At 43.1% G+C, this 14,395-nt stretch overlaps 1 protein-coding gene across 1 annotated transcript; it reads left to right on the forward strand.

Moving 5' to 3' along the window:
* Positions 1–1,811: 1,811 nt before the first annotated feature.
* On the forward strand, positions 1,812–5,815 carry LOC109206484 (TITAN-like protein). The gene is made up of 7 exons (XM_019369308.1): positions 1,812–2,173; positions 2,256–2,382; positions 3,030–3,339; positions 3,446–3,510; positions 3,679–3,724; positions 3,927–4,342; positions 5,367–5,815. The coding sequence occupies exons 1-7, from the start codon at positions 1,920–1,922 to the stop codon at positions 5,397–5,399; spliced, it is 1,251 nt and encodes a 416-aa protein (XP_019224853.1). The 5' UTR covers positions 1,812–1,919; the 3' UTR covers positions 5,400–5,815.
* Positions 5,816–14,395: the final 8,580 nt, after the last annotated feature.

Here is a 14,395-nt window from a genome sequence, read left to right on the forward strand (position 1 = left end):
GGGGAGAACACACCGAATTGCTGAGACAGGTAAAGGAAGAAAAGTCAATAATGATGAGGAACGGTCTTTAACAAAAGAAGAAGCAAATGATATACTTACAAGTTGCGGTTCATAATTCAGAGAAAGACGGAGCCGAGGCCAGGATGATATCACTGGTGGCGACTAAAATGAACTGTTCCATCTACCCACGGTTGTTATCATCATCCATGCTGGATAGCAGTGCATGGTGGCCTCGCTTGCTGAAGTTAATCATTCCCCCACGGAAGATTTTGGGGGAATAGAGGTTCTTCGCTCGAGCTAAGGATAACTCTTCTCTCGTCTCCTGGAACAGGCGCCGAAGACAAGCAATTGTCCTCAACACGGAAGGGCTTACCTGTGCCAAACACTCTTGGTAGCGGAGGCAAAACTCCAGAATGACAAAGTCAAGTTCTTTGCTCAAAGAAAATGCTCCTAAAGTAAAGGGTTACGTGTAAAAATATGTATAATCCTTCCTAGGTAAGGTTATCCACTCCGCCAGGTCGGGAGCGATGATGTCCAAATCTTGACAATGGCAGTCTTCCTTCACAGTAGGGATACTGGAATGACTGATAGAAGAAGGGTATACGCTAACAACCCACCTACGAGGGTTAGCAGAAAGGTACTTCTCTTCGAAGTCTTTTGTGGTAATCGGGTTCTTTGGGACGATGGTACTCACCGTAGGGGTAGCAACATCATCAACTTTGCCTTCATCTTGAAAAATTAGGTTTTCTTGGAGAAGAGGCCAATTTTATTAAGGGGATGGTTTTTCTCTCAAAGAAAGAAGCTAAAGAAAGGTTAAAGTTGAAGTATGAGTTGAGTAAAAGAAGGTCTTAGAAAATTCAAAGTATTATGAAGTGAGAATGAAGGAGGTTGATGCGTATAAATAAAGGTTTAGGCGGCTAAACTCGTGGCCATAGTTACCTCGATAGCCGGCAAAAGTTATGCTGGATAGTGGGATGATGCGTGTTCGGGGCATTAAATACGGAAAGACGTGCGTCTAATCAACCGTCAGAAACTTTTTCAGAGGGGGCAGTAAATTTCTCGCCAAAAAGAATATTTCTACCAACTTTCTAGTGACACAAAGTTATGCCACCGGAAAGTAGGGGGCCTATCCGTATAGGGTAAAATATGTTACATTAAAGGATCGCATAAGGAAGTGAGACGTGGAGCCGGAGACAGAGGAGAGGTGAAATCGGAGGCAACTATCCCGTATGTTACCGGAGAGAATGATACTCATAAAGATGAAGTAAATGCCTGCCACCCGGTAGCATTTAATAAGAAATATTCTACAGCATTAAGTACAATGCCCGTTACAAAGAATATGACATTTATGCCCGCCATTACACATTCTTCAATAGCCCTCAAATTGACATTAAAGAAGGGCTTGATCTTAGGACCTTGTTCCCTAGGTGCAACTATAAATAGTGAGCTCTATTATCATTGTAAAAAACACGAATTTTCTAGAAAACATAAGCTACACTCTATTCATAGCTTAATATAATCTTATCTTCTTGCTTTTTGATTCATTGCTGTTGTGCCCGGAAGCCCTGCTCCCCAAACTATTATTTTTGTTATTTCATCTCCATCTCAAGACTAAGTATTGCATATTTATCTAATTCTTCTATTATTTTAGGATCAAATTTAATTTACTTGTCTAAAAACCATGTATAAATTTAACTGTATCGTTTTAAGGGTAAACAATACATTAATTGAACCATCAGCCTCCTTGCTCCTTAGTCCATACACTTGAAAATAAAAAAGAACGTAAATTTTACTCTAAATTGGCCCTGAAGAATAAAAAACCCGGCAACCGAAGAGGGGGGCGAATTGGGTCATAACTCATAACAGGTTAATAGGTTATACAGGGCGTCTGCCTATTCAATTACATTGCAACGAAGAGCATGAGCAACGATAAACAGTTCGAATTGTGCGTAGTTTGCAAGCTGAATCATAATCAAGGCCGCCGCCATAATTTCCTACCTAACCACAAAAAATCGCTTGCCGCAACTCTCTCCCGCTTCCAGTCGAAGCTTTCAGATATTCTATTCTTCATCAAAAACCCTATCCCTCTCCGCCCTGAGCATGCCTCGCTCAATCGCCTTTGGTGTGTCTTCTGCGAGTGTGATATTCTTGAACTCGACAGCTTCTTCGCTAGGTACGCGACGACTACTTGCTGCTGCTTTTCTGATTACTTAAGTTATATGTTCCTTTTTAGATTTTATTGTTGTTGGATATAGCGACAATGCAATTAGGCATTTGGCTAGTGCGGATCATATGAAGAAAGTGAAAGGATTTTTGTGGAAATATGGTGGTGGAATGGACAAGGTTGATAACTTGAGGATTACTGAGGCTGACTTTGCCAAGGTACTGTTGATATATTTCAGTTTTCACATTTATCTTCTTACCTCAAATATATGCAGTTTGCAACTATACCTCAATTTGAAGCTAGTTGAAGTCAGCTAATGTTTTTTCTCTTAGTAGAAATGTAGTATATTATTTGAGCTGATAAAAATTATTGAGAATTAAATGTCATTCTTTCAGATACCAATTTCATTCGAGCACGTCACAGTCATTTCTTGTCTAAACTTAAAATTTACATTCTTTATTATATTATGCCATGCATATGTGAGAATTTCTACTAATCTTGCACTAGGTTTTTCCCTTCAGCGTTAAACCTTTTCTTAGTACACTTGTCACAAATTTCCCCCTCAAGATTGGGAGGTTAGGATGTGGTTGATTTCCTGTGGTTTTTTGTTATATTATGGTGATTGACATTATTAATAGACAATAGAATTTCCTTTTGAGAAATGTCGTCTTCTAGATGAGATTTCTGATTATTTAGATGCAAGAGGTGAATATTAGGATTTGCCAGAGCTTCTGAATGTAATACTCGCATGTCAAGTTGAATATATACCCATTTATCTATCATCTTAGACTTTTACTTTGTCTAGATGCTTGATTTCCCATCATTTTGAACCTTGATGAAGTCATTTTTGCATTCATATGTGCAGTGGGAGAAGAAGTGCAATCTACTGAAGAAGGGAGCTCTTGATGGAGGATCTCGTGCAACGTTAATTGGACCCGCGAATGATATCCAAAATAAAACAAACTCTGACTATCTAAATTGTTTTGACAAAGATAATATTCATGCTCTTAACCTTGATGTTTCAAATAGTGTTGTACCTTTACAAAATTATACTAATGAGAGATCTCAGATATCTGAAAAAGAAATGCATAGTGTTACAAATGGCCCTAATTTGCCTGGTATGTGCATGGGTGGAAAGTTCGGTGAAGATGCTTGTTCCTCCAATGGCGTGGCAAGTTAGTGCCTCATAGTTTTCTCTTTTCATATGGTGTTGTGATGTTTCTCTGAATGCATGTTTTGCTTGCTGACTGTAAGTGATCTTGTAAACTTCTTGTTGCACAGATGGCCAAAATTACTCAAGGTTTCGTGCCGCAACAACTTCTCACCAATGTCTTAATGGTGGTTCTGTAAGTCTATTTAACGAGAAATATTTGCTACTTTTTCTCTTTCTCTGCAGTCTGCTCTCTTGCTGGTCTTAGTGTTCTTTACTGGTTCTACCCAGTATGGATGTCCAAAATTTTTCTTGTTAGAAGTTTTTCCTCATCATGTAAATTTCCTTCTGGTTGATGTGTCAGGTAACCCCGGATGGGAGAATGACGAAGGGGAAGAAAAGTTCTCTGGGTATTGATCTCTCTACTATCTGCATAATTTTCATTTCATACACTTTAGTTGAGACTATGTTTAGTGGTCTGAGCTGCCTTATCCTTGAGATTATGTTGGACGTCTAATATGTTTCTGGGTTGGTTATTGTGGTGCTTTGTTTGTGTTATTGGTATCTCTTCACCTATTCTGTATTTGAAAATGAAAATTTCTCCTTCTTCAGGTCCTCCAAACATTACACAGATATCTTTAACATTTCGAGAAAATTCCATTGGCAATGTTCATTCTGGTGCACCTCCTCCATGGTTCAATGAGACTGAGAAAAGTCAGCTAGATTTTATATCGAATCCCGAAGGGAATGACCTTCCCCCTCCCAATAAGAAGTCGAAACTAAACCCGAATCGGGTTGGTGCTGCTTGGGCAGAGAGAAGAAAAGCTGAGATGGAGTTGGAGAGTAAAGGGGAGCTTGTGACTACCAACTACGATGTGAATTGGCTCCCAAATTTTGGCAGAGTTTGGCAATCAGGTACTAGGAAGGAATCCAAAAAAGAATTTCAGGTGGAGAATAACAAATCTGCTAAGGTTGAAAGCCAGTTCCAGAGTATGGTGCAGTTACAGCCTTATATCAGCAAGCGAAAGGTAAGCTACTACATCAACATATAGTCATTTGCTTCAACACAATAAATTTCCCAAGCTCTTTACTATCGCCAAAATGGTCCTCTAGCCCAGCTGCTCTTTACACTTCAGAATGAACTCCGGTCATGTATACTGAAAACTATGTTAGCATATATGAGGCCGTAAACTGCAACTCTGCTCAAAGGTTTAATATGCCGATAACTTCTTTAACATTAATCTGCAACTTTGCCTTAAGTGTTTCACAAATTTCAAGAATTCAGATTCTATTTGGTATCTATGTTTGAGCAATAGCGTGATGTGTATCTTCTTTCAAGCTGACTCTTCTCCAACTACCTTGATATTCTTTTAACGAGAATATATGTTTCTTCTATCACAGCAATATGGACCTACTTCCCTTTCAGATTCGAAAAACTTGCTTCTTCATTATATGGCAAGTCTTTCATGCTCCAACAATTCAAACTAATGAAAGTTTTATTATTAAACTGCTGTTTCTAACTTCAGCTAATAACTACCAACCATTACCCCTTAATTTCGCATTTCAAAATAATATGCTAAACATTTCTTTATCAATTTAGTAAGTTATATAAATATTTTGCTTTACCACACATGTCAAATTAGTTCATATTTTATGGGACAGAGGGAGCAATATGCAAGTCAAAATCCTTTAGCTGTGCCCCTTGTGAAACATTATGAAAATGAAGAGGACAGACAAATGATCTAATGATAAAGGTTTTCTCAGTTCTATGACAACAAGGGGTTTCTCAGTTCTATGCTTTTTAGACGTCCACATTCTTCATTGCAATATAGTCATTTCTTCTATGGTGACCTTGTAAGAGCAGTGTTACCCGAGTTGCCATTGGTTGTGATATACAAAGCAGTTGTCTTATTGCTCTTTCTGAATAGTTGATTTATCTACTTCATATAGAACAAGTGTTTATTGAAACAAGACTATTGATTCTTACTTTGTAGTCATAAACATTTTGTTTATGACATTCATATGACTGGTCTTTTTGATTAATCATTGCAGCGCAAAGATCCTGTTGATGATGAGCTTGACTGACAACCTCTGTCCAGTGGTCAAATTTTGAAGATTCATGTGTACATTCTTCTTGATTTGCTCTCCCAAGCCAAACTGTAATATTTGATGCTTTTAGGTTTCCCATTTGGTATGAGTGGGGCAACTAGATTGTAGTAAGCATCCATGGTCAAGTTACTAGAAAATTGTTATGTTAATATAGCTTAGGAGGTCTTGGTTCTTTTTGTAGTTATGCAAAATATTTCGGGCACAGGTTGCCTATGCACAATCCGTTTCTTGTATTCGTGTCTTTAATAGGCTCAAAGTTCCATATTTATTCATATTCGCTTGAAGGTATCTTAATCTCCTGCTTGTAAGTCATTTGGGATGAATGTTGAAGCGAAAGTCCCTCGAATTTTGATAGTTTCCTCATACTCAATTGCAGACTGTCTTCTAGTGCATATTAATACCATGACACTCATATTTTGACCTGTTATAGGCGTCAAAACTCTGGGATTCCCTTGTAGATTGTTTTGATCTTTTCTGCTGCCTTGGTTCTTGTTAACCGGTCAGGCAATTCAAGGGTGGCAAGAGTGGCCGCTGAACAGTATGTTTCTTGTGTTATTGCTCTCTAATTGGCTCTAATGACCTGTCTTATTAGCTGTACGGGTCAAAATTAGGTCTAGTTTAGCAAATGCAGACGGATGAGCTGAGGCCGAGGTCGAAACCAAGCGCGGTCCAGTGGCGAGGAGTCGCTCAAAGGGAGAGGCCGGTGTCGACGTCGAGCAGAGGGTAAACGGCTGCTGCAACATTTAGAATGTTCCTAGGATTATGAATAAGAATATTCAACTGAATATTCCTCCATATTGTACTTTATTAGGGTTTTCTAGGGATATCCCTTATAAATAGAAAGAGAGAGGAAACAAAAAGGGGATCGGAACTTTTGTGGAAGAACATCTTGTAAAGAGTTGATTATCTAGGAATATACAAAAAGTTGATTTTGTCTCTCTTGTTTGGTTCCATCGCATAATATTACTCTTTAGCTCACAAGATCCAAGAATATATAGTTCACTTCATTTGTCTGTTGTCACACGTTGGAGTTAGAGGAAAGAATCATCCATCTCATCCAACATTTGGGTGCTAAATCACTTCTTATTACACTTAATGTCATTTATCACATTTATTGCATGTTTTCATCCTCGTATTAATTACTAGTCATTGAGCATTAACTCAGCATTTGTTAACTCGCGGACCCATACCGTCTAAGTTGATTAATTTCGGATCTAGAATTTATTACTTTTAACTTGGATTCACCCCTTATCTATTTATTAAATTGGTTTAACTAAAAGGGTTTAAAACTTTTGGTTCAAACAATTTGGTGCCGTCTGTGAGGACTTCCTAGTTAAAAAGTTTAGTTTCTTCTAGATCTAAAAAAAAAAAAAAAGCTCCCATTTTTCTTGCTTGCACAAGCTAACAATGGCAGGAAAAGGAGAGGAAAGACTGAAAGCAGTGATGGGTGTCACTACCAATCTCCTAGGCACCATCAACGAGATGGACAAGGAAGACGAGAAGAATGTGACGCCGAGCGCCTCACCCAGGGAAAGTGATTCACCCCCTCCTCATGGGAGTGTAACCGCTTCACATGAGAAGGGAGCCTCCACGTCCACGACGGAAGAAGCGCCATCCGCAGTGAAAAAGTTATTGGAGGCGTGGCTGACAAGTACCCTAAGCAGTATACTCGACAAACCCGCTCAAGGAGCGAGTAGGAACACCGCACGAGTTGACACCCCAATAACCATCAAAGAGCAACACGCTCCTCCCCCAAAAGGTAACCCTCACACCGTTGTTGATGCAGGTAATGATGCCCTCGTAGCTGTTCTAAAGAAAATGGAGAATGAGAATAAAGCACTCCGCGACCAAATGAGGGAGCACCAAGACCAGGCGCCCCGAAACTCCTGCCAAAATGGGACGTCGACCGTTTCGTGGAACAGCCATACAGCGAGGAGGCAGCCCCACACGCTATACCCAAAACTTTTAAAATGCCACCATATCTGAAAATATACGACGGCACAACGGACCCTGAAGACCATATCATTTATTACGTCACCGTGGTAAAAGGCAACGACCTCTCGAAAGAGCAGGTACCGTCGGTGCTGCTGAAGAAGTTCGGCGAAAACCTAATAGGGGGCCCTTAACATGGTACTCAAATTACCAGCACGTTCCATAATGACGTTCGAAGAAATGGCCGACAAGTTCGTCACCGCCCATGCCGGGGCCAAGAAAGCAGAAGCCAGAGTGAATGACATATTTGCCGTGAAACAGTCGCCTGGCGAAGGACTCAGGGACTTCCTCGCCCGGTTCAATAGGGTAAGAATGAGCCTGCCAAACGTATCAGAAGGGATGGCGGTAGCGGCGTTTCAAAACGGGTTAAATAGGAACGGGTCAAGGGCAACCAGAAAATTATTAAGCAGACTCATGAAATACCCTACCACCACTTGGGAAGAAATTCACAACGCTTACTGTGCTGAAGTGAGGGCTGATAAAGACGACCTCAATGGTCCGACCCAACGGCTAACGACAGTTCAAATGGAATCAAGGAAAGATCATCGGAATGACAGCAGAAGAGATCACGCAGGCCCACGCCTCAATCGGGAAAGGCACCAACCGTACAACAGAGCAACCATCCCACTATCTCCCCGCCAAGCCGAAGGGGCGTCCCGGCTACAAACGGTAACTCACCAAAACGAAAGAGGTATGCCTCCACTGCTATCTGCTCACAATTTTTGTGTCACTCCTTTAGAAATAGTTTATGACCTGGAGAAGCTCGGTCCCAAGGTGAAATGGCCACAGAAGATGAAGTCGGACCTAAATTCTAGAAAGTCGAATGCCCTCTGCGAGTTCCATCAGGAACGGGGCCACAAGACTGAGGATTGCATAGCTTACGACAAAAAGTAGTGAACATGCTCCACCAAAGACATTTAAAGGGGTTGATGAGCGATCAAGGCAGAGCCAATTTTGCCTGTGGACGAGAACCGCATCAAGGCCCCCCAAAGCCACCCTCCCCCGCCCGCACGATACAAATGATCATTGGCGGAGGCAATGAAGCAACAATCAACCATGTGAAGTTCACCACCATACACAAATTGAAGCGATCGATCACCCATGAACGGTATGATGACCTCGAAGACAGTATCATCTTCGATAAGTCAGATACCCATGGTTTGACCTTTCCTCATTTCGACGCTCTTGTCATTACTTTACGAATTTCAAATACCGATGTAAGAAGAATCATGGTAGACGACGGCAGCTGCGCGTGTATTATCCACCCCCGAGTTCTCACAAAATGAGACTCGAGGATAAGATAGTACCACGCTGCATAACACTAACAGGTTTTTACAATGCAATTTGAACGAACCTCCAGAGAGATAACATTGCATGTTCTTTCCGGGGGCGTCACCTTGGAAACAACATCCCATGTAATGAACCAAGACACAGCCTACAACGCCATTATAGGGCAACCCTGGATACACGCCATGAGGGCCATCCCATCCAGTTTATATCAGGTCATCAAGTTGTCTACCCCATGGGGAATATTCAGCATCCGCGGTGAACAGTGCACAGCTCAAGAATGCTACCGCATCGCCCAAGATTGCACATACACTCAATAGTTAAAAGAGGAAGGCTCAGGAGCATAGCAATTATCGAAGTCGGGGCCCGAGTCTGACGAACAAACAGACGTCGTCAGAGACCCCGACGTCGTGGAAGCCACAAGGTCAACAGTGGAAGACCTCGATCCCGTCCAGCTGGACAAAAACGAACACAGCAAAAAAGCCTACATCGGCCACAAACTCACAGAACCAGGTAAATTCCATAAATTTTTAACTGACAATGCCAATCTGTTTGCTTTCTCCGATTCAGATATGCCAGGTATCCCGAAAGACATTGCAACACACAAGCTGAATGTTGATCCACTATACCCGCCAGTACGGCAAATCAGAAGAAAGTTCAATGCTGCAATCAACGAGGCCGTCCATGAAGAAGTAGAAAAATTGCTAGCCAACGGTTTCATTCGAGAGTTAAAATACCCCCAATGGGTCGCTAACGTGGTCATGGTGAAAAAGAAAAATGGGAAATGGCACATGTGCGTAGACTTCACGGACCTAAACAAAGCCTACCCGAAAGACTCCTTCTAGTTGCCTCACGTCAATCAACTCATCGACGAAACAGCAGGACACGAGCTATTAAGCTTTTTGGACGCCTACTCAGGCTACAACCAGATCCTCATGGAGGAGTAGCACTAAGAAAAAACTGCCTTCATCACCCACCAAGGGACGTACTGCAATAGAGTCATGCCGTTCGGGTTGAAAAATGTAGGGGCGACCTATCAAAGGCTGGTCACCAAGATATTCAAAGAGCAACTAGGCAAAACGATGTAAGTCTATATAGACGACATGTTAGTCAAATCAAAAAGAAAAAAGGACCACATCGACCACCTGAGGGAAGCATTCGACATACTCAGACGATACGGCATAAAGCTGAACCCTGAGAAGTGTGCTTTTGGCACGACCTTGGGAAAGTTCCTCGATTTTTTGGTGTTGTATAGAGGCATCGAGGTCAATTCTGACCAAATTAAGGCTATAGAAGGAATACCTAAAATTTTGACCAACATGAAACAAGTGCAAAAGTTGACCGGCAGTATAGCCGCCCTGTCGAGGTTCATCTCACGATCCTCTGACACATGTCACAAATTCTTCAACGTTCTCAAAAAGTACAATGGACTCCAGTGGAATTCCGAATGTGTCAATGCCCTAAGAGAACTAAAGGCATACTTGTCCTCACCCTCATTACTCGCCAAGGCAGAACTAGGCGAACGTCTCTCAATCTACCTGGCCGTGTGCGACGTCGCTGTAAGCGCAGTCTTGGTATGTGAAAACAAAGGTACGTAATCTCCAATCTATTACATTAGCAAAACCCCGGTCGATGCCGAAACAAGGTATCCCCACCTTGAAAAATTGGCCCTGACCTTAGTCGTAGCTTCACGAAAGCTGAGACCCTATTTCCAATGCCACCCCATCTCGGTGGTCACGACCTTCCCCCTAAGAAGCATCTTACATATACTCGAGCTGTCGGGTAGATTGGCCAAGTGGGCCATCGAATTAAGTGAACACGACATAACATATCAGTTGCGAACAACAATAAAGTCGCAAGTACTTGCCGACTTCAGCGCTAAAATATCACCCGAGGCCGAGCAGGAAGCCGCCCGTACCTCTCCCAAGTTACCCGAATTATGGTTCCTGTACACCGATGGTACCTCCAACGCGGCAGGATCTGGACTTGGACTCATGCTCGAGGTCCCAAAGGGCGAAGTCATTCGCCAGCCCATACGGTGTCCCCACATAACTAACAATGAGACCGAGTATGAGGCCGTAATTACAGGGCTGAAACTAGCTCTTAAGTATGGAGCACGGCGAGTCATCCTCCGATGTGACTCATAACTCGTCGTCAACCAAGTCACAAGGACTTTCCAAATAAAATAACAAAGGCTACAAAAATATCAGGCATAAATTCATAAGCTATTGCCCGAGTTCGATGAGTGCCAACTCGACCAGATACCCCGAGCACAAAACATCGAAGACAACGGCCTTGCCAAATTAGCAGTGCCCACCAAGAACATAAGCGAAAAAGAAAAGGTAGTCACCCTCCTCCGTTCGTCGATAGACCAAATTGAGGTACGCACTATAAACTTGACTTGGGACTAGCACAACCGTATTATGTCATATTTGCAGGACGGAGTGCTCCCACCCGACAAAAAAGAAGCCAAGAAGCTTCGAATACAGGCGGCCCGATACATCATCATCAACCATGAGCTGTACAAAAGAACGTTTGGCGGTCCCTTGGCGAAGTGCCTAAGACCAAACCAAACTAGGCGCGTCCTCGAAGAAGTACATGAAGGTCACTGTGGAGCACATACCACTAATTGAGCCCTCGTTAGATGCCTCATACGGGCAGGCTATTACTAGCCCACCATGAAAAAGGAAGTCGCCGACTTCGTCAAAAAGTGTGAACAATGCCAAAAATACGCTCCAATGATCCACCAGGCGGGAGAGCACCTCCACTCCGTCACATCGCCTTGGCCATTCATCAAATGGGGGATGGACATCGTTGGACCCCTTCCAGCGGGATGAGGTAATATAAGATTTCTTTTGATTTTAACTGACTATTTTTCCATGTGGGTAGAAACAGGAGCATTCGCCCAAATACGCGAACAGGAAGTTATCACATTTATATGGAGGAACATCATATGCCGCTTCGACATCCCCAAAGAAATCAATTGTGACAACGAACCCCAATTCACCGGAATAAAGACCGCCGAATTCTTCGAGAAATGGCACATCAAGAGAATACTCTCCACGCCATACCATCTCGCAGGCAATGGTCAGGCGGAATCCTCCAACAAAACAATACTGAACATCATGAAGAAGAAGCTTGAGGATGCCAAGGGACTGTGGCCGAAAATGCTACCGGAAGTGCTATGGGCATACCGTACCACGCCAAAAACAAGCACAGGAGAAACACCATATTCACTAGTCTACGGGACTGACGCAGTGATACCGGTCAAAGTCGGGGATCCAAGTTTAAGATACTCCAACGAGAGCGGACCAAGTAACGATGAAAGCAGAAAGCAAGACCTCGAAGAAACAGATGAACGAAGAGACATGGCCTACATAAGAATGATAGCTCAAAAACAGCAAGCAGAACGGTACTACAACAAAAAAAACCAAAGTCAAACCACTCAAGGTAGGGGATTATGTACTCAAATCCAAAACACAAGCGAGCAAAGACCCACGAGAAGGCAAACTGGGAACCAATTGGGATAGACCATGCAAAATCACGGCAACAGCAAACAAAGGATCATTCCAACTAGAAACAATGGATGGAAAACTACTACCAAACAATTGGAACGTCGCCCACCTCAAATACTTCAACTTCTGAAGATGGACTTCCTCCAAGTCGTACTCTTTTTCTCTCACCCGAGTTTATCCTAATTGGGTTTTCTCGGGGAGGTTTTTAATGAGGCGATGAAGGGGGCGTCTCGGAGTTCAGGTATTTAGTTCATCTCCCCGCCTATCAACTACCTCTCTAGGCCGAGCGATGAAGGGATTAGATAGACTAGGACTCCTTGAATGTATGTACGGACCAAAGAGAAATGTAATATTCTCCAATGAATAAACAAAGCAGTATTTCTTATGTCTCCACCAAATTTGCACATCACGCCAACACAAAGGCAATATACATTCGACCTCGTTCGAATTAACCTACATTTGACCTCGTTCGAATTAACCTACATTCGACATCGTTCGAATCGTTCTACATTCGACCTCATTCAAATCATTCTACATTCGACCTCACTCGAATTAACCTACATTCGACCTCGTTCAAATTAACTTACATTCGACCTCGTTCAAATTAACTTACACTCGACCCCGTTCAAATCGTTCTACATTCGACCTTGATCGAATCATTCTACATTCGACCTCGTTTGAATCATTCTACATTCCACCTCGCTCGAATTAACCTACAATCGACCTCGTTCGAATTAACTTACATTTGACCTCGTTCGAATCAATATACATTCGACCTCGTCCGAATCAAACCAAAAGTTAAGAACATTCTTGCAAAAGAACTCACAAAAAAAAAGAGCTAGAAATACACAACAAAAGACAACTGTTTCATTTCAATCATTCCATTCCAATACATTTTTACAAAAGGCTGGAAAGACGCCCCCATAAAAATAGCAAAACACAAAAAAGCAAAAATCAAGTACATCCCCCCCATCACCAACGTCACCGACATACTCATCATCGTACCAAGGGTCGGAGGCAAGCCTATCTAAGGCATCTTCATCATCGTCTTCTCCGGGCGTACTGGGATCATAACCACATGCATCACGAGCTGCACGTGCCTTAACACGAACATCCTCAAATTCAGCCTCAGAAAATCTTCCCGGCTGTCTTCAGAGACCTATATATGTCAAGTTGGGCCTCAATATGAACCCACATTTCATATAACTTGCGTGACACACAGGGAGCGACAGAAGTATGAGAAGTGGACGGCTGAGCCTGTACCTACGCCTTCTCGTCCCTTAGGGCGACAACCTGCTCATTCAGCTAAGACAGCTCCGCCTCCAAACCCCCAATCCTTTCCTCAAATCTCGCTTCCTTGAGCACCAAAGTTTCCGTCTCACTAGCTCGCTCGGATCTGCAAACATAAAGGGCGCCCCCTAGGGCTGCTGTCTCCGCCGCATCGGTCATTCTTGCTTTCTCGGCTCGACCCAACTCTTCAACCCTGGTGCTCAACTCATCCCGCAAGTTGACGACCCTTGTTTCACTCTGCTTGAGCTCGACCCTTAAAGACGCCACCTGCGCTTGAAGGTCAGTATTTTCGACCGTCACTCCCTTGCTCACCTCGAGCTCATCCTCCTTAGCCTTCAACGCCCCCTCAAGCACGCTACATCTGTCGATGGGTTCTTCGTCTTTTTCCCTCAACTCCTCATCTTTCTACTTGAGCCCATCACGGAGCGTCTGGAACTGGCCGTCCTGGTTAAGAAAGTCAACTAGCGTTCGATGCTTAGAACGGTACTCTCTGTACTTGGACACCATATTCTTGAAGAGGGCCGTCCTTCGCTCTTCTCGTCGATCACACTCAATCTCCATGATGAGGGTCTGACATGCAAAAGAAGAAAGGTCAGTGGAAGCAAATTACAAATAAAAAATGAATTAACCTAACATGGGAAAAGCAAACTCACTCACAAGGCCATGCCAGATACCCAACGACAGATCTGCTCCTCTCAGCGTCTGCAACGTCCTATTCTCGGAATCTGCACAGAGAGGAGCGAAGGCCGGCACCACCCGTTCCGAGTTGGCCAAGAGATCGTAATCCATGGGAATGACTATGTGTCGATTAGGCCCCTCCGTCCTTATCTCCACTCAGGTGAACCTCTCCTAAAAAGCCCGCACCTCCTCGGGGTCGATATCGGAGCC

Source organism: Nicotiana attenuata, unplaced genomic scaffold, assembly GCF_001879085.1.
Source record: "Nicotiana attenuata strain UT unplaced genomic scaffold, NIATTr2, whole genome shotgun sequence".
NCBI classification, from domain to species: domain Eukaryota; kingdom Viridiplantae; phylum Streptophyta; class Magnoliopsida; order Solanales; family Solanaceae; genus Nicotiana; species Nicotiana attenuata.